Genomic DNA, 23,284 nt, shown 5'->3' with positions numbered 1-23,284 from the left:
TAAACATTTCCTTCTAAATGTGAGAACAGTTCAGAATAAACTTCAACTATTAGAAATTAAACAGAAAACTGAGGAGAAAACACAAAAAAGCTGCAAAATTATATTCCCTTTAAGTCAATCTACATCTACATGTTTAAGATGCAGATGGCATTTTTGGGCATGTCTCTATAGGGACGACAATGTCAGCCTGTGTGTTGACCCACCACTTTAATCCAAACTGAAAAACAACTATTTGATGGATTTCCATAAAATTAATTCGCTACAGGCATTTGTGTCCTCTTAGGATGAACTGTAATGAGTTTGTGATCCCTTAACTTTTCCTCCAGCACTATCAGTCTGGGCTGTACTTTGAGATATGATGGTGAAGACAGTAAACATTATACCTGCTGAACAGCACACAGAACCACTAGCATGGCTGAGGACCCTGAGTCTTGTTGTATTACTGCTACTGCTGCAGTTGTGGAAACCCTCTGGACTGTTTCTCCCAGCAGGAGAGAAATAATTTTATAATTTTTTTTTTCTTTTGGTTAAAAAATTATAATTTAATAAATTTAGTTTAAAAAAATTAAAAGCTCATCCATATGCACGTTCCTGTCAAGTGTCTCTCTAAAAAAAGAAGACTTGTCAAGATGTACAAATCCTTGCCGTGCACTTCTCAAGATAAGGTCACATAGGCCATGAAATGAGGTGCCTGTTAATTACATCTGCACTCACCCACGACAGGACTGAAGCACACAGAGCACAGGAAATGTCAATGCAATTGACTTGAAGTCTAAGGGCTAACATGAGTTGAGTGATGGAGAGTCAGAGCCACAGTTTATCCAAATCCAAATCCCTGTATGTAGCAGCACAAAGCTTAAAAACACTTGGCCCCAGTATGCCTGGGGATGGACTTGGTTGCTGAGTCTGGGGGTGGGCAGACACATTGCATTATCCATCCCTGAGTAATTTAGAGCTGTTCAAAGGGAAACTGGAACAAGGGTGTTTCAGCTGGATTTCTGCGTTGGAGTGTTCTGAAGTGTGGTGTTATTTGCCTTGCTTGTTCTTTCTATAAGCAGAAGTTGGGAGCTACTGTAACAAGAAAAAGTCTTGCATGGCTAAAAGAATCATTTCATGCTGGCAAGATGCAGAGGCACAGAACAATCCATAAAAATAAAAAAAAAACTAAACTGCCTTTGTCTGAAATACTTCAGAGCAAACATTTTCTATTTCTAGAGAAGCACCAAAGCCTTCATAAGGCAAAACAAGTGAAACCAAATTGAAAGTTAGTGAAATTACACACACTGGTACATATCATACAAAGTTAAGATAGACAGGACTGTTCAGACAGGACTGTTCGGTTTTTGAGAGTAAAAGAGTAATAAATAACATGTAACGACTTGCAGAGATGACGCAGTGCAGATCTCCTGATTGTGACGTTATATCCGAGAGCTCTGGTTCTTAGCCTGTGAAGCGCAGTTAGGTGATAATTGGAGTCAGACAGAAATGGAGGCCTAGAGATGAGTTTTGTCAGCATGAACTGACAACAAGCCTTAACATCTATCATTATTAACTTCGCCTGCATCTTGCGCTCGGCGCTTGTCCATCTCATCAGAGCAGGGGCTGATCTCGCTGACACTCAGTTTCCTGTCAAATTTAGTAATGATATCCAGCATATAGGCAAACCCATAAGGGTGGTGGTGACTTTTGCCTATTGTGAATAGTTTTTAGATTAAGGTATAATGCTATGTCAAAGACAAGAAGGTTTGTCTTATATAAAGTTAATGCATTTAATATTCATGAAGGTTGAGAGATTTTCAGTGTGACCTGAAAAGCAGTACTGTGTGAACACAAAGACAAAGATTGTTGCTAAAGAAAATGTGTGCAGGGTTTAGACTTTTCCAGTGTGTTTAATGCCAAACAAAAAAAGTAATCAAGTAATCATATAATTTCACTGACACCTTTTAAATTAGCTGTTCTTTGGGTTTCACTGCAGGTTTTTGCAGTAGTTTACAGTTACATGTAAATAGCAGCCTGATAACAGATTAAAATGATACATAGTCTATAGTACATAAGCTTAAATCTACCTGGAAAGATTCATGGACAAGAGTGGAGACACAATTATGTGATGCTCCATCGTACTACACAAAAGTGGGTTTCTTCATTTCATGGTGGGAAGCCAATATCTCACCTACGGTGTAACTCAGTCAGAGTACGTGATGTGACTGTTCACCACTGATGAGCCGTAAAGAATCTCCCACTGAAAATAAGAGGCGTTCCAGACAGATGAAGACAAGGAAAACCTTGCACAAGTGCTGAGGATAGGTTCCATGACAAGGAGGGAAGAAGAGGGAAATTGATGGATAATGATTTTCCTTTCACAAACCCTGCGTAAATGTCAGGAGGGAGGGGCTCAGTATTCTCTAATTAACAATAGGGGCACAAAGTGCACCTGTAAACACTATGATAAATGAAGAATACAGGCAGTAAGAAGCAGTGAAACATGGAGAGTGAGTTAAAGAGCAAAATAAGAAAAACATTAACAGTTCAGCAATTACAATTTCACAGCTACAGCTTGTCAGGCTGATTGAGATTACTTTTTATTAATGGTAACAACTTTACAAAAGCACTGTTGCAGAGGGGAGAGAGCAATTCATAAACACATATCTCACACCTGGGAGTTTTCAGAGCAGCTCCACTGGAGCAACAAGCCGGTCAGTGCTCCCTGTGCAATTTTTAGCAGCAGTTGATGAGAAAAAGGAGAGCTCCCGTGGTTCACTTTCAGCCTGCCAAGTCTCCTGTTATGTCTCAGTCTCTCACTGCTCTAAAATGAATCAGCTGGAGCCTGTGAAAGTATTCAGGGGTCAGCCCACTCCAATCTACCTGCCAAAACATAACATGTTATCTGTGATGTTACCATTTCACATATACTACCTTTATTTTAAATGGGATGCTCCCCTGGGATGCTCCAAGGATCTATGCTGGGCCCATTCCTATTCATTATTTGTTTGTTGGCTCTTGGTGCTATTTCTTCATTTACAACCAGGGTTGAGTAAATTACTTGAAAAATGTAATCAATTACTCATTATAGATTACTCACTAAAAATAATGACATTACTCGTCAGCAAAAGTAATTAGCTACTCATTACATAACTTATTGTCAATCTCAAAGTTGCCTTCAAACAAATCCAAAGCCTCCTCACAAACATAACATCTACCACATTTAACACGTGGAAACAGAAGACAAGCAGCCGTCCAACAGTTTGGAGAGATTTGAACTCATCATCAACAGAAAGCTAAACCCCGGTGCACATAATGTTCCACAAGTCCCAGCCTACCAGTGAAGCAGCTGGTTTCTAACACCCTCCAGGTCTGAACAGAACAAGCTAATACCCGAATGTAGGAATAGGAGTTACTGTAGTTTTCAGAGAACCTGGAGTAACAAGGGGGTGCATTTCTGCTCTTTTGCTGCATGTTAATTCTATGACTACAGTCTAAATTTTCAAACATTTTTGTGTGAAAAGGATTTGCCTCCACATCAAAGTTTACAGGTTGTTTTTGTGGAGGCCTCAGTCCAGGGTAAAACTTGAACAACTTGAAAACAGTAAATGTCTTCTTCTTCGCCTCCTTTTCACCTGACAAACAACAAAAGTGCATCACAGCTAACAATCTGGTAAGCAGTGAGACAGACAGCCCCGCTGACCAGTCTTCATGGTCTGGATGTCGTCAGCATAAATCCAGGTTAGTGACAACATCTCTGCTGTGTGTTTGGCTCTATTGGCATTTAAAATGGATGATAACAGTGAAAGTTAGAGGCGACTGAAGGTTGCCTTAACTTTATTGGCACACAGACTCCTACCCTCACTGAGCTGGTTTAAGTTGTTGTTTTGGAAAACAAAAGGGTTAACAAGGGTTAATAATAGAGTCAAACAGCCACAGCTCAAGATGGGATAAAAAGCCAGCCGTCACAGAGAGGAGGGAGATGACATATCATTTTAATATAGGGATAACTGTGCACATTTTGTCTCTTCTGGAAGACTTCCATAGTTGCACAATGTTGTTCACGTGACAAGTGACAGAAATAGTTATGTAACAATTTTAAAAAGAGAAAGGTTCAAGCCCAGCTTTCTTTCTCACCTCAGCACAGCTCACCAACCACAGCATGGAGTAGATGTCAGACTGGCAGTTTGGAAAACTTACAAGCACTTCTGACTTCTGGAGCCTTAATAATGACTATAAAACTTTTTTTCAGAAATTTCCCTAAATGTTGATCTCTGCAAAACATCTCAGAGATAAATAATCACCATGCAGTAAGAATCAAGCCTTAGCCTTTAACCTCACTGCTGCAGATTTTCTCAACATATTTCAGTGTATCTGACCAGACTGACACACAGTAAATCTGCTAGGTTTCCCAGCGGTCCGGTAAAATCATCTTCCTTCAGCTCTCTGATATCCACTGACAAACGTGATATGTTTTATCCCCTAATGTCAAAATATAAAGAAGGTCAAGCACTTGCACATTCACTCACTTTAGCCTGTAATCACTGCACTTGTCTCAGCACCAGCGCCGCTCTTGATTTTTCGTGGTGCTCCCGCTGCCGTCTGAGAGCCTGTTAGAAAGCTGATGGGCCAAGCAGTGAAAAGTCCAGCTTGATTTGCACATGAGGGTTATTCTCACTTGATTTGTAAGACATAAAATTCATGCCCTCCAAATGTACCAATGTATTCCATTAATTTGTCTTGCATACATTTGGCTATATGCTGGAGAAAGACAGGTCAGCTCATCACCGTCTGGTATCAAACTGCATTAGAAAATTTACCCACAGTAATCACTGGAAAGATAAGTGAGTACACCGACAGGGTGAAGGCAGCAGCTGCAAGAGGAGGAGAAGGTGAATATTTTAGTGAGAATAGTGCAATTCCACAACTGTCTTCATCTACTACTGAGCCTCAATCAATAGGGAATGAGTGATTGACACAAATTACACCCTGATTTTTGCAGGGAGAACGAGAGATACATAATATTTTTTTCCCACCCACCGTGAAAACCCCAAACGCTTCAATTAATCCTGCATGTAGTGTAGTGTAATTATCAACATCTTGCCAATTTAAACACAGAGCACATTCAATGTATGACACATGGTCTGTGTTTTTTATGAAGGGAGATAAGAGAGCCATTCATTACCATGTAGATAAAGAGGCACTGGGAATAATTAAACCAAGCAGAACGACACATTACACATACAAATTTCTGACCTCTGACTCTGCATGTGTTTCAGACGATAAGACAATGAAATTGTAAGGTAATGGTTAGAACTGATTGTTCAGAATCACCTGTAGACACCCCGCCCCTGTTATTTGAACCTGGTCAGGCCGCTGATGAGACCAGAACGCGATGAATGTACTGAGCCAGGAAGGCGTCACCTAGCAATGCGATCAGTGGACAGAGAATGTGTTTGGAACATTAAGAGGGGAAAAAACAGAGTGGAATCACACAAGGATCACAGAAGCAAATACGTTCCTGTTCATTCATTTATTCTTTGAAGCTTGCATTGATGAACCCCTTTCCATATGTGCATGTAATAAATGTGTTTAATAATTGGGTACAATAATCTGAACATTATTATTGATGAGGTCTGGGCCTACATAGGAATGAAAAAGAATTCTGAATTAGGACAAAGTAACTGAAGTTTGTGAGAACCTACTCTAATATTTGTCTTTCAGTCTCAGTCAGAATGTGAAGATTTGAATCCTGCACATCACCCAGTACCTGGAAATAAAGCACAGACACAGAGATTATATATGTAGGAGACTTCTTACTGTAACATTTTAGGATAAGGTGTGCATTTTGCAGAAAAAGTTGGGTTTGTTTTTGCTGGGCCCTTATCGTCTTCTGTTCAGCTCTGTGTTTGTTGAAGTACAAACACCAGATACTGACATGAATGAAAATGTACTGCCACAGGCTTTTTTAATCCAACTTGACAGTGAAGTTTTCACACAGGTGGATACAAACCTCATCTTTTCCCTTGCTGAAACCAAGCATGAATAACAGGAATACTGCTTGAGCTTTATCTGCCAGTCACTGACCAAAACTACCTATGTCCTCATAAAGGTGGACATCCTTTGCAGACTGTGGCCAAAGGGCTTTAAACCACAAACACCCCGTGTTTTCTTCAACATATTACCACCTCGCAGTGATAACAAGTACGACAGGCATGAACTGCTCCTGATTGGCATGTTTGGTTCACTGATTATCGTCATTTCTTGTTTTTTTTTTTTTCCTCATGGCTACTATCGTACTGTCGCTCACCTTCTCTTTCTACCTTCCTCTATTCACTTTCCCCAGAGTCCTATCTGCCCTAAAAAAATGCCTGCTCCCCACAGAGGCCAGAAGATTAGCACACCACATCCTGAAGGGGAAAAAGCATGCTGGGAGACACAGTCACACCTGAGCAATTTAATACATGCTTGTTGTAATCAGAGGATGGAACAGTTTTTTGCCGATGTGTTACATCTCATCCTTTAATTAAGAGGACTACACCGCAGGGTTATTTCATTCCTCGGGGACAAATCATGGAAGATGAATAGTGTAAAGGTCCTGACCAGGTTTTTAACAGCTTCCTGTGGCGAGAGGCTGCACACAAACCTGCTGTCCTTCTCTCTCTCCCCCCCTCTGTATCATTACATTCAAGACTGTAGCTATGGGGCTCCTCTTTATCTCCCATCTTCCCCCTCTGATGTGAAATTGTGGATATTCCATCACTGGCCTATCCCACACACTCAAGAAAATAGGATGGCCTTTGTTCATCTTGCTCTGTTGCCTGGGAACTAAAGCTTCTCTGTTACACACTGGATTGATGTAATTTACCTTTATATTCACTTTATTTTTTACGCTTGAAGCATTTTCCGTATCTCTCTTTCAGAGTAACCACAAGTAACAGCAACAATAGAACAAGCCTGGTTCTCTGGGCAGCGATAAAGTACAGGTACATTTCCTTATAAGCCAGGATGGAGGTGCTGCATGTGAATGCATGTGAGCATGTGTTTTGTGTCAGTAATCACAGAGGAAAAGACAAATGACATCATCAATAAATCTCAGGCAGCACTGGCCTGATTTTAAGAGCTATAGGATGCACACAGATGTGTCACTGATCCTAACTGCATGGCTGTTATAAAAAAAAACATCCACAGTGCAAACAGTCGCATTGTCCCTGTGATCTGCTGCCGGTTAGTCCATAAAGCAGTGATGTGAGTGATGGACAGTAAATAGGCTCACATCAGTCTCGCTAATCACAGTTTTTACCTCTAACCAGTAGATCAAGAATTCAAATCAATATTTGGACTGCAGCCACCTGCTTTCCTGATATGAGCCATCAGTATTCATGGAACCACTTTGTGTGATTCAGATGTGGCTGATGGGATTCTATGGGCCAGAGTGTGCTCCATTCGTCTTCAACTATATGGCAAAATATTTGAGAGGATGTATGAATTTGGTAGAAGTCATTTAATTTTTATGGATTAAAGCTGCTTCCCAAGTAAACACTGCATAAATACTAATGTGGAAATATATTGCACGCACTGTGTGAATGCTTATCTGCAGGTGTTTGCTCACATCTGAGTCCTTGTGTGTATGTGTGCATGTGTCACCCCACATCTATGGGTCTGTGTGAGTATGTATGTATGTATTTTGTGAGTGTGTATGACAGAGACACACGGACAGAGACAGACAGACAGACATGGTCCCAAAAAATATATTTTCTTTGTCACACTTTATTCTATTTCTCCAGGTCAACCAACCTTCCTCAGCTGGTTATTTGACAATCCCAGGCCTCAGCTGTTTCAGATGAAAAGGTGACAAAATGTAAGACACACAGTGGAGGTCAGGGAATTACCATCTCTCTCTACCAGAGAGCCATCAGCTTTCCCAGAGGTATCAGCAGCAATCCACTATAAGTCTCCCTGGGAAATGGCAGGAATGGAGGCGTGCTTCCAAGACACCATTTGAAACTCTTTGAGTTTATTATGTTAAATGCACCCTGAAGGGTTTTCTTGTTAACACAGTTATGTTGATGTTTCCCAGCCTAGAGGAAACACGCACAATGTGAGGCCAATTCTTTGAACATTTTTCAAACTGCAAAGTTTACACCCCAGACAGGTCGCCAGTCAATCAAAGGGCTGACACGTAGAAACAGACAACCAATCACACACATTCACACCTACAGGCAATTTATAGTCACCAATTGTTCTCTGTTTGATTGGCCTGTGATCTGTAATGTGAAAATCAGATGTGTTTACAGGACCGTGGTGGCTGAGCTCATATTAAGGCGAAAGAGCAACAGTAACAAATTCAAAACACAATCAGATGTACCAAAGCAAGTGTTGTCAATTCCTGGTCAAAAAAGCACTGATTACATTTTTATATTATTTTTGATCAGATACCAAGTTGTACTTTTAGAAGTGCTCAGAGCTGCTGCTACAAAGCCAGGGACATCCAGTTCATCTGCCAGGGGGGTCGGCCGTAAAATGACAGTAGAGTCTGCATTTCCATTTCACTTTTACTATCTTATTTACTATGACACGCCTCCTTGCTGACCATCTGACATTGCCAGCAAGTTATTTTAACAACCCTGTCTACTCATTCGCTTTGTAATTTCATTAAAAGCATTGGACCGGTACAGTATATATATATCTCCTCCACTGATTTGGACTTCGGCCTGTCTTCGCCTTCGCCTTCTCCTGCCAGACAGAATTAAGTTAACAAATCATTCTAGTATAGACTCTTCCTGCATCCCATATTGTTAGCTAGATGGCTGGTTAAAACAAGCTGAAGGTTTCTTCCAGAGAGATAAATGCTTTTCATTTATCTACTGCATATTTACATGAATATGTATGTGAAAGTGTGTTTTTATGTTTGTGTATATGTGGTTTAAATATAGTGGATGTGCGAAACACACACACCATCATTTCAGTTTTTAATGCCATATCCATATATCACAGTGAAGTGCTTCTCTGTGGAGGCAGTGCAGATTTCACAGCTCACATACACACGTACTCAGGGGTTTGCCTGTGTTTTAGCTGAAACCAGAACCAAAGGCTATGACAGTTTTCCACCAGAGAATTAATAGAGTGTGAATTTTTAGAAATGACTATGTTAACTGCATAATGGAAAGGCATTTATTTCTGTTCATGCTGGTCAGGATATATACAGGGAATAGCTCATAGAGCTGTCAGAGGGCCGATGATGTTTTGGTTTTTTCAAACACTTACACCTACTCATACATAAGTCTAAAGAGTGTCCCCTTAAATTTTCACAATTATATTTTTGCTGCCCTCAATTTTAAATGTCAGGGAGCAGAGCATCTTCCCATGGTCCAGCTTTTGTTGTCCAGATGAGAGAAGAGAGGAGAAGATAAAAATGTTGAACCACTCATCTGAGTTGAGTTTCACCTGTTGTACCTACACCCAACTCGTCCCTGGGGTGGGTGAACCCAAGTATATATTTTTCAGTATTGCCTTAAAAATGCCAGAAGCCAAATATTTTGTATATATGGCAGTAAAGGGCAGTGAACTTTATGTTGATGATGCACAGACAATATGCATTTGATAAGTATGAAGTCTTAAGCAAGAATAATCATGATGATAAAAAATAATTTAGTAAGCAGTTCTATTTTCCTAAAAGACTATCATTCATTTGGAAATCATGACATGAAAAGGAATTATTTTCTTGATTGATATGATGTAAAATAATATGTAAATTGCTGGAAATAGAAATCAGTTTTTCTTTCGCTTTTTCTCTGGGACTGAAGACAAATTTTGAATAACTTGAAATTTAAATGACATGGTTCTATGAGTTCTGGAGATTTGTAAATCAAGGAGAATAACGGCATTGGGTGGGACATTGAAAACAAGCTCTCTTAAAGAAGCAGGGTGGTTTGTATAGAGCAATATAGAGCCAAAACAGATCCAAGGCCTCTCCTTAGAAAAGTTCATAATTATCATTGAAAACACATTGTAAAAGAAAATGATGAGTAGTGAAACAGCTTGGCAGGCTTTATCAGGATTTATTATCTGAATCCTTTCTGAAACAAAGCTGACATGATCACAATTCAAAGACTAAGAGCCCATTGGCAAAAATCAAATTTAGACTGCAAAGTCAGTTTGACCTGATGGAGAGATTATTGAACTCACAGCAAATGGGGCGAAATGCAACAGACAGACAAATGCCAAGTCACTGCTGTAGTAACTTCATCAGCAATGGAGCCTTATTTTTTACTGCCATCTAGTGAGAAGCTATTGATTTTTTTATTGTTGTCAACTTGTCCCTCTATTCCATTTCCAACACATGTTGGAGTTCTCTATCTAAAATAGAACAAAAAGAAGCTAATTGATCCACATTCACACAAACTTTCATCGGATTTTATCCCCATCATGTCATTTCACTTTGCATAATAGTCATTAATATATTTTCCATGAGCCTGAAAGAAACATCATCATGCAGTTCAATTCTGAACTTCAGATCTGCAGACTTCCACTCTCTACTTAAACTGATTATATGTGAATCTATGTTGTTAGAGATGCACTGAAGCTCTAAGAGACAGTGCATTTATGCTGGGCTAATTCCACTTTCATTAAGCTTCATCTAACAGAAGTAAAAAAGAAAATCTGTTGTATCCTGGTGAAGGTAGATGTAAGGGAACACTGAAGCTACAACATGACATTGTTGCAGCATGCTGACATACTCAAAATTACACTGATGGTGCATTTGTCTATGCTGACTTGTTCTTGGAGACAATTTTGATGAAACAAGGCATAAGGCTGCATGTGGGAATTATGTGTGTGTTCTGTTCTACTGTGATATGGGCTACAGTATTTGTTTTGTTTTACTGATTCACTGCTGAGTGCCCTCCAACCCCTGTGCCTGATCTGGCTTCATAACAACACTGATTCAGTATACATCTGCACATGAGAAACGCGCTCATTTCCTCTAATTAATATCCCAGTAATTGTTCTGATGAAAGAACAGACCACTCTGATAATCAGGACTCATCAAATCAGCAGTTATCTATTTTTATTTTACATACATATTTACATGTAAAATACAACGTAATAGTCAGATTTTTCAAGTGTTATTTAAAACACATCATCATAAAATAAACAAACCACATTCAATAAGAAGGGGGGGGGGGGATACAGTAATTAAGTGATGAAAATAAACTTGCTTTGAGGCAATCAAAGCTCATTCTTTTTTAGCCAAGCCATAAGAAAGTAAGATGTGCAATTGCTTTGCATAATAATAGAGATCCAAAGGGTTTTTGAAACTGTATTTGGTTGGTTGAATTGAGTTTTGAGAGCCTGAAGTTTTGTTTTGTTTTTTGTTTTTTGTTTTTTTGTGGCGAGTTATTCAGAAAGCATCCGCGTGGGCGTGGTTTAACGTAATGACGTGTTGTGGTGTTACGTAAACCGTTCGGCGCAAAAATTCAAACGCTGAACAGGAAGATAAACTACAGCTTGTTCTGTCTGACCTCCCATGTCATTTAATAAATTATAAGGAGTCGCAGTAAAGTCACATCGGATATTACACCTTTGGAGGTATGTTGAGTAGACAAAGCAAGTGTTGTGGTAAAGCTTTTGTGTGTCAGTAAACCAGTTAGCAAACAATGATAGTGAGAGTCCGTTTTTATTAGCTAATGCTAGCCTAAGCGTTGTTATGCTCAGCTGCGTGTAAAAGTAGCGTAGGTAACGTTAGCAGCTCATTGTGCTGGTGAAACGATTTTCTTGTGGTTGTTTAGTTCAACTTCTGATTAGCAAGATAACTTGCGGTGCTAAGCTCACGTTTGATTTCTCAAAACGCCCATTACCGTTAGTTTATATCACCTTTTAGCTAGCTTGAAGCTTTTTTTTAACTGGAGTCCTTTTGTTTACATGTGACGGTCAGACAAAGTTAAAGCTAAGTTAAAGAGAAAATACGACTCAAGTCACAATCTGCATACGTAGAACTCACAAAGCACAACTTTTTCAAAATGCTGTAGGTAGATAGATATCGCTTGAACTTTGTTAAGTGAACAGATTTTAGCTAGTGAACAGTGAAAGGATCTGTGTAATATCTTATTGACTAAAGTGTGGATTCCTCATAAAGTGACTGTAGAAATTAAATAAGGCTTACAGGAAGAAAATTAAATATAATGTGAACACTGATAGATTCCGTATGTGATTCTCTCGCAATTTCCAGCTAAATCGTTTTGTTTACATATGACTAAATACTGTAAATCAGCTTCTCCCCCAAGAAAGACCACTGTAAAACGTTCACACTTCAAACCCTGAACTGAACAGTCAAAATACTGCATGTTGCTCTAAAAGTATCCTTTCTTTCTATTCACATGCTCAGCTTCACAGCTTAGAAGTGTGATTTCAGAAATCAAGGCTTAGTAAGTATTTTAAAATAAATGTCATCTGCACATGTTGTGTAAGAGTGAAATCTTATACAACACAGATGAAATACAGAAACTTTTACGCATGTGTAACTATCTGCTACCTACTTTATTTTTTATCTTTCTAAGCTTTATTTTAAATGTTGTCCCAGCTATTTTTTTTTTTTTAGGTGAAACGTGTTTATCTATCTGTAGATAAGATGAGTGCAGCCTCTACACCTGTCTCTCGGGTGCGTCCAGGATGGACATCATCCTCCTTGAAGAACAAGGGTTTGTCCCCTGCAGCCTGCAGCACCCCGCTGCTTGCAGCCTTCCCTGGCAACGATGATGAGAAGGAACGTCGTCAGCGCAGAAGGTCGAGAGTCATTGACCTTCAAACTGCCACTGACTCCTCCTTCAATGACTCTGCATCTCACAGGTAAGCTGTAGAGATGGAGGTTTTACAAATCATGCTCTTGACTCTGTCTTCAGCATAACTTCAGTTGTAGTCTGTCACATGGCGTTTGAAGTGTAAATCTGGTCTTGCTTTGATTTCTAAAAAACGTTTTAAATCATGGCTTTAACAGCCAATTTCTGTCTGCCCTGCTAATACGAGGTATGTATCTTGAGAGCTTAAAGATGATCTTGTGTTTGTATGCAGCGCCACAGGGACTCCTGCTGCCGTGCCCAAGTTGTCAAATGCACAGATCTCAGAGCATTACTCAACCTGCATAAAACTCTCCACAGAGAACGTAAGTATATGTATACTGTGTGCAATCGCATATCGCGTCTGGACCACAGAGAACAGATTCAGTATGTGTTCAGAGCTAAAAGGAAAAATCAAAGACTAATGTGTGTCTTTTTGTTTGTGGCAGAAAATCACCACCAAAAATGCCTTTGGGCTGCATCTGATTGATTACATGGCTGATATTCTCAAACAGAAGGATTCTGAGCTCACAAACTTCAAGGTATGATTTTTTTTTTGTTCGTTTGTTTCATCCACTTTATGAGCCCTGGCTAACTCCCTGTGTTTCCCCAAAAGTCTTTGACCATTTGACTAATTTATTTAATCTGAATCAAATGTGTCATACTTTATCTGTTGGAGCTATTTCCCTCATTGTAATCTGAAACAGACTTCGCGGTCATTTGGCAAAAAAGGGTTAAAGATGTAGATTGGATTTTTTTTTTTTTTTCTTCAAATCAGAGGTGATAACCATCAAAATGACTTACTTTGAAGACACTGATCACAATAATTGGCCTGGTTAGATTTACCGGTAGTTCCTGCAGATCTTGAAAAGGTTTTATATTTTCCTTTAAAGGTCTGGAATCCAGTGAAGTAGAGCATTCAAGTCTTGAACTCATTTTTAAAAGTCTTGGTTGTAGATACTTGAAGACAGATGGGGAGTCCCAGCTATTTAACCACTGACGTCACTTTGTACATCAGTGCTGCTTGCTGCTGTAACAGTTGTTAGAGTCACATGAAGCCAAGTGTGAATGGTTGTTCAGTCTGCTGAGTCTTGCAGACAGACTTTACCCTGTCAGCTGCCTAGTCTAATGTCATTGTACTGTATGACTGACCCGATGTGTGGATAGAACAGGTCAATGTCTGGAGAATTCACAGTGAGTGTTTCTGTACACTCTACCCAGGCGTCACCTCTCACCTAAACACATCTCACACGAACAGTCGCCGGTTATGTGCATCATGTGTGAAATACTCCAATATGATCTCTAGACATTGACCAGGGTTCATATGAGAAGATGACTATTGTAAGATTTATTGTACAGGTATTGTGTATGATGCATTCCTCTGTGTGTGTTTGTCCTTACTAAAGGTTGCAGCTGGCACTTTGGATGCCAGTACAAAAATCTATGCTGTGAGGGTGGATGCTGTTCATGCCGATGCCTACAGGGTGCTGGGTGGCCTCGGGGCTGAGACCAAACCTGGAGAGGGTGAGGACCTCAGCACTTTGTGTTGTTGGATTTTCATTTCAATACACTGTATTACACTGGAGCTAGGAGGCAAGTTTTTGGGCTTCGTCCTACAGAATGTGAAATGTTATTGTTTTCAGCTTTTTTTGGGGGGGGGGTCTAATTTTTTTGTGTATAAACAGACCGTGGTCCTGGGGAGGAGGACAGAGATGCTGAGGGGGTTGCCGGGGCTGAATTGACCGCGAAACAGCCGAAGAAGAAGAGGCCTCCTAAGAGGACGGTGGAGCAGAACCTGAGCAACATCAATAGTGCCGAGTCTGAGAGGAGGTGTGAGGTAAGGTGTCCTTTCACTCTCCTTTTCCACCTCTGCTTCACAGTAAATATACAGCAGTAAATATAAAAACAGTTTGCAGTGCAGTTATATCATTCTGTCATTGATCTAACTTCATAATCAGTTTATATCCGCTGAGTCAGACTGATGACTGATAAGTTAATCTTTGACGATTAACATCAGTTATTAGTCATGGGTCATGTTGTCTTTTCTGGGGCTTTTTTTATTTATTTATTTATTTTTATATCTTTCGTCTCCATGATGACTGCATCACCTTTCAAGACCCTCATGCTCATATAACTAAAAGCCATGAACATCAATGAAGGATATTTTACTCAACAGTTAAAGTTATTTTTGACCTCAGTTCTGTTGTCATATGACTGTGAACATAACAAACTGTCCCCCTTTCCCAGGTGGACCCCATGTTTCAGCGGATGGCTTCATCTTTCGATGAGAGCAGCACAGCTGGCGTCTTCCTGTCAGTTCTCTTCAGTGAGGACAGTCGCTGTGAGCTGCACTTTCCCTCCTATATGACCCTCCTTCAGTCCAGACCCTCCTATTCTCCTCCACCTCCGCAGGGAGTCCCAGCTTCTCCATTCATGGGTAAAAAGAATTTACCAAATGTGTTGTTCCATTGACATAAATTGTTAGGTAGCCATTAAAAACTGGTGTTTGTCTGAACCTTACTGCCAATTAATTGTGTCTCATCTTTTGAGCTTGTTCCTGTATGTTGAACCACATAATTCTGTGCTGTGTTTCTGCCAGCCGGACTACAGCGTTCCCAGGAGAAGAGCTCCATCTGCCCCTCACTGCAGGACTTCTCCTTCACTAGCTGGAACCCTGAGCAGGTCAGAGAAAGCACATAACCACCGAAACTAATATTGTGAATTATTCGGAAGGAATTCTTTTTTATTACTCAGATTAAGTGGTAATAGAACCACCAATTGTTCTCAAAAGTTTACCATCTTTGGGGTTTCCCAGCAGCCTAGCTTAAAGGTTAAAGGACATACACATGACAGCAACATCTAGTGTTCAAGTCCCCACCAGAGAACCCTTGATGCATGTCATACCCCTCTCTTCCTGCGTTTCCTGTCTGTATCATCACTACGTTCAAATTAAGGCTGTGTGTTGAGATGACTTTGTTCACACTCACTTAGAATAAGTGTGTGCAATATTTTTATTTTACGAGCTGCAAATTTTGCATAAAAAGTCATTGGACAGTGTATCTGCTGGTCCTGAAAGGTCTCAAAAAGCAACAAACTTAGTTCCCTCAGAAAAAAGTCTTAGAATGTATTAAAAAGTCTTGCTTTTCATTTACTGAAGTCTTCTCCTGCCCGCTGTAGCAGTAACATTAGTTATAAAATATTTCTGAATGTGATTGTGGGCTGTCAGGAGACATTATACACCTATAATGTATAAGTTGGATTGCAGAGACAGTGGACTGAGCTGCAGGAAGCTGTTCAAACTGTTTTCCTGGCGTTTCAGCCAGCACCATCACATCTGTTGCAAACACTGTTGTTACTGCTGGCTACAGTCGATAGGAAGCTGATGCTCTTGATGAATCATTTTTCATTAGTTAATCCTTCGATCTACTTTAAACCCCTGATCTGCATTAATTGAATGAATTACATCATAAGGAATTATTGTTCTGTGCTGCTAGGAAGTACTGAAAAAATGTAATATCTGTCATCTAACATCTGTCTCTCTTCTTTCAGACCATGAATCAGCTCCTGGAGAAGATGAAGCAGGGCGAACACGTGTTTGATGTGAACGCTGAGCCCGAGCCCGAACTTGAAGAAGACGACTGCCCTGATTTTGACGCAGACTATGAGGACGGACTGGGCGACTGTGAGGAGGGATCCAAGGAGCACAGAGAGGGTTGTGAGGCCTCTGGCTCCGGCAAAGGAAGGTAATTTCATGGATTGCAGAGCAATTGAACAGTGATGGGGTTTTTTTCTGCTTAGAGATGGAAGAACTCTCCCTTTTACTACAAATCTTCTGATTCATTGATTTTTTTTTTCTGTTTTTGTTTTGTCATTTCTATAGTCTTAGGGCAAATGGGCAAAAGTTTCTCATGATGTCTCTCTTCTTTGTACTCTGCTTCACTTTTTGGAACAAGGCCTCCATTAAGTTCTACACAGAAAAAGAGCTTCCTTTCCTTAATGCCTGTTTAAGACTGCATGTTTAAAATGCATTACTTAATTATGTGGTAGAAGTAATGGCAATGCCCATTATCACCAGGAGAGTAGGTATTTAATTCATTAGAACACACTAATGGGTCAAAGTCCAACACTGTCAGCCTCTGCTAATTGAAGGTTTCTGTGTGTGTGTGTGTGTGTGTGTGTGTGTGTGTGTGTGGGTGTGGGTGTGATGGTGTGATGGTTGGTGGTCCAGAGATGTAATTCCCATCGGAGAGGGAGACATCGCCACTATGTGTCTGCACCTGTCCTCTCAGCCCAGGGAGTATTCATACTTCAGCCCCAAGACCATGGCCACATGGGCTGGACCAGGCTACTGGCAGTTCAAGCCGAAGCACAAGTGTGAGTGAAATTCATGGTTTAAGACGTAATTAGAGACAGGGCCCTTTAGAAAGATATGTTACTTATTGTTATTAATCTGGAGCTTTCCAGGCTGTTTTCAGTTTGGGTCAGTAGCCATCCCTTTTTTATATGGTGCCATAAATATGGCAGCAGTGTGTGTGGATGCTGTGTTATAATGACAGCATGATGTATACACATTGGGCTTTTTTTGTGTTTTGAGGGATATGGGGATAAATTAGGCTTTCACATTTTCTCTAACAGCTGAGATTTTCTAATGGTTGTCCTCCCCTGCTGGACGTGTGCAGACTACCAATTATCTGTCTCATCTGTCTGTCTGTCTTTTCATGTACTTAATCTCCTATAGTGGACCATTTGCCTGACAAGGAGACACGTAAAAGGAAGCCAAAGAAAACCTATGAAATAGATTTCAGCGACGATGTCAACTTTGACACCTACTTCCGTACCACAAGGGTAAAAAGCTTTGCTGCTTTTTTTTATTCCAGACACATCATATTCCGTGTGGGAGAAAATCATCTGGTGATCACCTTAGTGCTTAGTATTAAAGGAATGGCTCAGCATATGGGGAAATATACTTATTTACTTTCTTGCCAAGATAAAATTGATACCATCATCATATCTGTAGGGCAACTGTGTATCTTGAGTCAGCAGCTGGTTAGTGCACAGTATTCATGCGAATGAAAATTTACTTAACCTGGATGCGAGTAGTTTAAAAGACTGCATTAGTGTAATTTAATCAAAAGGTCACATCAGAGCTGTTACAGGTTAAAGATTTCTTATTGTTAAATACAGTAGGTAGTCAAACAAAATGTGTCACATCTTAATGGACAGGTTACACATCATAACATTCATCTTTCTCATGCTAACGACGATGTTGATTCTCTGCACTTGTAATGGGCATGTGATGGTAGAATGAAGCTCTAGCATCATTTATGTGGACGGGCTTTATGTTCTGCAGTCCAGAGCTGTGACATCTACCTACAGAGTCAGAGGTGGTCTGTTCAAACAGGTTTCATCTGTCAAAATGTGGAGGCATTAAGGCTATAACATGGCACTTTTGTTGTAGTAGCCATAGCAACACAGCATTCAGCACTTATTTCTGATCCAGCTGGTGTCACAGTTATCAGCTCAGGGAGTCTTTTATGTCTCAGCTTAGGGAGGCTGGTTTTAGCTGTTGCCTTGACCAGCATGAATACTTAATAAAGTTTAGCTGAATTTGTCATCAGTAATACTACCTGCTGTTGAAAAGTTACAGAAACAGTTTCACTTTTTGTTGTGTGTCTGATTAAATGATGGTTTGACCATTTAAAAAAAGATGGCAGGAGCAGTGTGGTCGTTACAGCTAATAAACCAGCATGACGCTGGTCTTAACAGTGTGGGTGTTCAGCTTGTGAACCGGACCTGACAGCATTTCAGAATTTAAAACACTCTGACATTTTTCCTCCCACCAAAGAGTTTTTATTCGTCATGAACATGTAAGGACAGCCACGTTTGGACTGAGTCTGACATTGTCTGCTTTCCCCTCGCAGGCTGCCACCACTAACAGCAAGTCTGCCCTCAGTGCCAGTAATAAGAAGACGACTCTACCGGCAGACTTCCAGTTTCCCCCAGAGACACTCTCCCAGCTCAGCCTCAAACCCTCCAGCTCGGTGAGACCTCACTGCTCCTGTCAGCTGACAGGGCTGGTTGACGAGATTGAAAGCAAAGATGCACAAACAAACTCTTTTTATTTGTAGAATCGCAAACACCGGTGTGGTCCATTATTTTTGCAGACCGGGAGGGAATTGGAGTTAGTATGGCACCACTGAATAGAAATGAGACACTGTTCCTTTTGGCCCTGTAGTGGTCTAGAATATATAATGAGTGCACACATAGGAAATAGCTTTCCTGACTGATTATTTACAGGTTACATGTGGATCTTTGGGGTCAGATACTACTGCCTGAAATCCTCTTCAGCTCTGATATCACATATGAGTCAGATGTTAGCTGAAGGACCACATTATCAGTGCAGCCCATACAAAGACCAGAAAAAATGTACAACAACAGCAGCTGTTGGAACATAATTCTCATGGTCATCAGCTTTTTATACTAAATTTGGCAAAATGGAGACTACAGTCACCAGGTAATGTGCCCTGAGTACCCACGACTAAATAAACATCTCTTATGTCCTGTATTTGGTTTTGTTTACCCTAGTTGAGTCAAGAAGGACAGAAGAGGCTGTCTGGAGAGCTTGGAGAAGGCATCGGGGACTATGACTACAACAACGCCAACGACACAGCCAACTTCTGTCCAGGTCTTGAGGTCTGAAACCCACCTTTCATATGACTTTGGATTGAATTTGCTTTTGTTTATTTTGGTTTTGCTGTATTGTAACAGACTTTGTTTATCTAAGGAGTAGAGCTGGGTGATAATCTTAAAACATGAAATGGGCCTGCTGTACTGTTAGTTAGCTGAGTCCAGCTGATCAGTTTAAACCTATAACTAACTTAAACTCTGTTCACATTATAATCCGATCAGATGTGTCTGGATGGTGATTATCCAGCTACTCACTCTGGTGTTTGAAGTGTTTTGTGCTCCTCCACTTGTGAGGTTGGCTTCACCTTCTGAATATAAATGATTGAGCCATTTGACTTTACTTTTCCCAATTTAGGGTTAAAGTCAGATTAATTAGGCAAGCACTGTGGTGTTGATCGATCAGTCATGGCCACCTCAGCTGAATCGGATCTTTTCATATCTCGTCTCGCGGTCAGTTAGCTCTCAGATGATGCTGTACGTGGCCTTGCTGAGTGATGAGTCAAGCTTAATGTAAATAAACCACTTGCACAACCAAACCGACAGCAACAATACTTTCACTTTGTACAGTCATCATGTAAATACAGCAAAACACAGCATCTGAAATATCATGATATAAGCAGTATTACCAGCAGGCTCTCACAGCAAAGTCAAAACCTGATACGTAACCACGTCTCAAATTTTCATCCTTTTGGTGTGCCTTTGTCCATCCTCCTCCTCAGGGCGGCGACAGCGATGATGATGTTGAAGGGTTTGCTGGTTCAGACGATACACAGCCTTCAGGTGACAGTATACCTCCGCCCTCTCAAGATCTAGAGGGCATCTCCACCTATGGGGAGGAGGATCTGGTTCCTGAACCACACCGGGTGAGTAACCTGAGATTTCTGTGCAGGTTATAGTGCATTATGGATCTTTGACAGGAGCAGATCTCTGCTCAGAGGCTTCTGTAATCATCTTTTCAAGATACATGGGAAAACTTTGCACAGTAGTGGCTGGAACTAAAGCTGCTTTACCTTCTCTAGTCAAACGTTCTTCCTGACAGTTGAATGCCTGAACCTGGCATCAGTTAGAGTCAGCAACTCTGAACATAACAAAACTCAGATTATCATGGGCTGGAACTGACTGGAATTTAGGTTTTTGCTTTGTAGTTTTGTACTCATGTTGTTGCTTGTTCCTGTAGGTCAACAAGATTGAAATCAACTATGCTAAGACGGCAAAGAAAATGGACATGAAGAGACTCAAGAATAACATGTGGACTCTGCTCACTGAAAGCCCAGAAAAACCCACAGAGGTAAATGACTCTGACAGAGTAGCTATGCATCAGCTTTTATGTCTGCAGGTGTATAAGATGTTAAATTCATCAGTTTCAGGCTGTTTTGTTTCTTCTGCTCTGTGTGATTCTGTGGGTGCAGGTCCATTTTATTAGTTCTGCCTTCATGTTCCCTGCAGGTGGTGGAGACTGTGGAGAAACCAGAGGTGTGTGGGGAGAAAGTCTTCAGTGAAACCACAAAGGCTCTGCTTCAAAGGTACCAGCAGACCTCCCACCATGCCAGCCATGGCACGCCACTAATGAGCAGTAATAATGTCTCAATAGCACTCACCAGAAAAGCAGTGCATGTAAATACATGTGTACGTGCTGTGTTTTGCCTTTCTTCACTGTTGTTGGGGTGAAGAAGACAGTGTCTTCTCCAACATGTCTAGATGTGTGTGAAGAATAATCTACATCCACAGAATGACACCGGCTTGTGCAGGAGCCCTGTATTTTGTGGCCTGTGAACCAACACACTTGTGTGGGTGGATATGTTTTTGTGTGTTAGCCCGGCAGATAATTTGAATCCTGCTGTGAAGCAGCTGGCAGCAGAACTTAAAAGTACAGCTTCCTTAAAGGCACTAGATATGAACAGCATAATTGAACCAATGTAAAAATGTATAATATATGTTTTTCTTTCTTTCCCCTCTCTTTCTTTGTGGTGGTCCAGATTGCCCAACACAATGGCCCAGAACCTGTCGGTGCCGCTGGCGTTTGTCGCTTTGCTTCATCTTGCCAATGAAAAAGTGAGTCTGTTTATTTTAAACATTACGGCTGGGTGTTTATTGGGCATAAAAGATAGCATTTCCTATCTGAGTAACTGAAATGATGTTCTGTTGGTCAAAGGCCTGGGGAACAGCTCGCCTGGCTCTGTGTAATTTGCTGTTTTGCAGAGGGTTAAGTGCCAGTTTCTTTGCTGACCAAGAAATAGTACTGAACATAATGCCCTAAAAACTGTGAATCATCACTGTTACAATCCAGTTTTAGTACAGATTAAACAAACAAGATAGAATGTGTTAGTGAGCGTTAGAGGTGTTGATGGGTGGATTTTTTTACTTTCCTACAAAGCCAGGCTATCGGTTTCAGTTTCCAGTCTTTGTGCTTAGTTAAGTTAAATGGCTGCTTTGAAAATAGCCTTTTTATCTTTCTCTAAGTGCAACTGTACACTCCAATATGTTTTGTATAAAACTACTGTACACAGTTATGTGCAATTTCCCCATTGTGGGACTATTAAAGGTTTATCTCTTATGTCATTATAGTCATGTTGTTTACGTTCAACCACATAAAATACTTAAAACCTAAGATGTAGAAAGAAGGGAACCATATGGAGTGGAAACACGCCTTACATGTTTTATTCATCTCAGAGTTATACATGTGTTTCAGATACTGAGTGCCTTTTCTTTTTTTTCTTCTTTTTTCCTAACAGAATTTGGAGCTGGTGAAGGTTGATGATATGTCAGATATCATCATCAGACAAGGCCACTGAGGAGAAATGAATGGTGGGATGTTGTATGGAAAATCACTGTTATTCTTTTATGCTCTTCTCTACTTGTTCATCTCTTTTACTTTGTGTAATATCTGATGTTTTTCTGGGACATTCTCTTCTTTAGATATTATGTTTTTATCCATTTCTAGCTAATATGTAAAAAAGAAGTTTTTGAAAATTGAACCTGCCTTTATTCCTTGACTAGTGGTTTAAACATTTGTCTTTCCTTTTATCCTGTACTTTTGATCCTTCTCCTTTGTGTAGATAATTTATCTGCTCAACCACCGCACAGAAATGTATATTGTCAAAAGAAATAAAAGCCTTTTTCTACACACAATGTAGAGGTTAATTCCAAAACATTAGGCCTTTTACCCGGACAATTCATATTTCCAAGAACGCAATGAACAGTATTTTTAGCAAACCTTTAGCAATGCCTAGCAGGCAAATTGTTTTTCCTAATGGACAAAATGGCCTGGATTATTTTTAGCTGCTTGTGATTCAGAGCAGCCTGCAGCAGTTGTCTGACACGACAGCAGCTAATCAGTATTTAAACCTCGCCGCCGCCTCCCAAGGTAGAGGTGAAACCGGTTGGTCGGGGCTGCTGCTGCTGGCTGGGTGGGACCCAGTATAACATCATTACGTCAAGGAGCTGTGGAACTGGGAGGAGTCGCTCAGCTGGGAAAAACACTGGAGTCCACACCGTCCTGAGGTGTTCATCAGAGGCAGCAGTTCAGTTTTACTCTTTCACTGATTTATTTAGAAAAGCCATAGGAATGACTGATGGTAATCCTTCACTCACCACTAACAGTTTTTCTTGTGGATCAATACACTGAAACAACAGCTTTATCTAATAAAATCAGATCTATGACAGAACGTTGCTGCTGATCTACAGATAGCTGTGCAGAGGAATGAGCTGCACAGGACTGACGGGGGCCTGGATTTCATTTTGCCATCTGCAATACAACATACTGAGAAATACTTAATATGAAAATT

The 23,284-nt window shown here is 40.5% G+C and overlaps 1 protein-coding gene across 5 annotated transcripts; it reads left to right on the top strand.

Moving 5' to 3' along the window:
• The first annotated feature begins 11,460 nt into the window (after positions 1-11,460).
• ncaph (non-SMC condensin I complex, subunit H) lies at positions 11,461-22,619 on the top strand. 5 transcript variants are annotated; one of them, XM_041042352.1, is made up of 19 exons: positions 11,461-11,568; positions 12,365-12,404; positions 12,603-12,825; positions 13,048-13,138; positions 13,262-13,354; positions 14,219-14,336; positions 14,498-14,649; positions 15,060-15,249; positions 15,412-15,494; positions 16,362-16,555; positions 17,041-17,186; positions 17,551-17,657; positions 18,734-18,853; positions 19,398-19,505; positions 20,219-20,362; positions 20,677-20,787; positions 20,946-21,022; positions 21,476-21,551; positions 22,232-22,619. In XM_041042352.1, exons 3-19 carry the CDS (start codon positions 12,608-12,610, stop codon positions 22,289-22,291), a joined length of 2,088 nt encoding a protein of 695 aa, XP_040898286.1. In that variant the 5' UTR covers positions 11,461-11,568; positions 12,365-12,404; positions 12,603-12,607; the 3' UTR covers positions 22,292-22,619. The 5 variants fall into 5 exon arrangements, with proteins under 5 accessions (XP_040898286.1, XP_040898289.1, XP_040898290.1 ...); XM_041042355.1 differs by having other exon boundaries at positions 12,578-12,825; XM_041042356.1 differs by having other exon boundaries at positions 12,560-12,825.
• The last annotated feature ends 665 nt before the right edge of the window (positions 22,620-23,284 follow it).

The sequence above is a fragment of the Toxotes jaculatrix genome, chromosome 7, assembly GCF_017976425.1.
Source record: "Toxotes jaculatrix isolate fToxJac2 chromosome 7, fToxJac2.pri, whole genome shotgun sequence".
Classification (NCBI taxonomy): domain Eukaryota; kingdom Metazoa; phylum Chordata; class Actinopteri; family Toxotidae; genus Toxotes; species Toxotes jaculatrix.
This window is presented reverse-complemented; position numbering and strand designations above follow the sequence as displayed.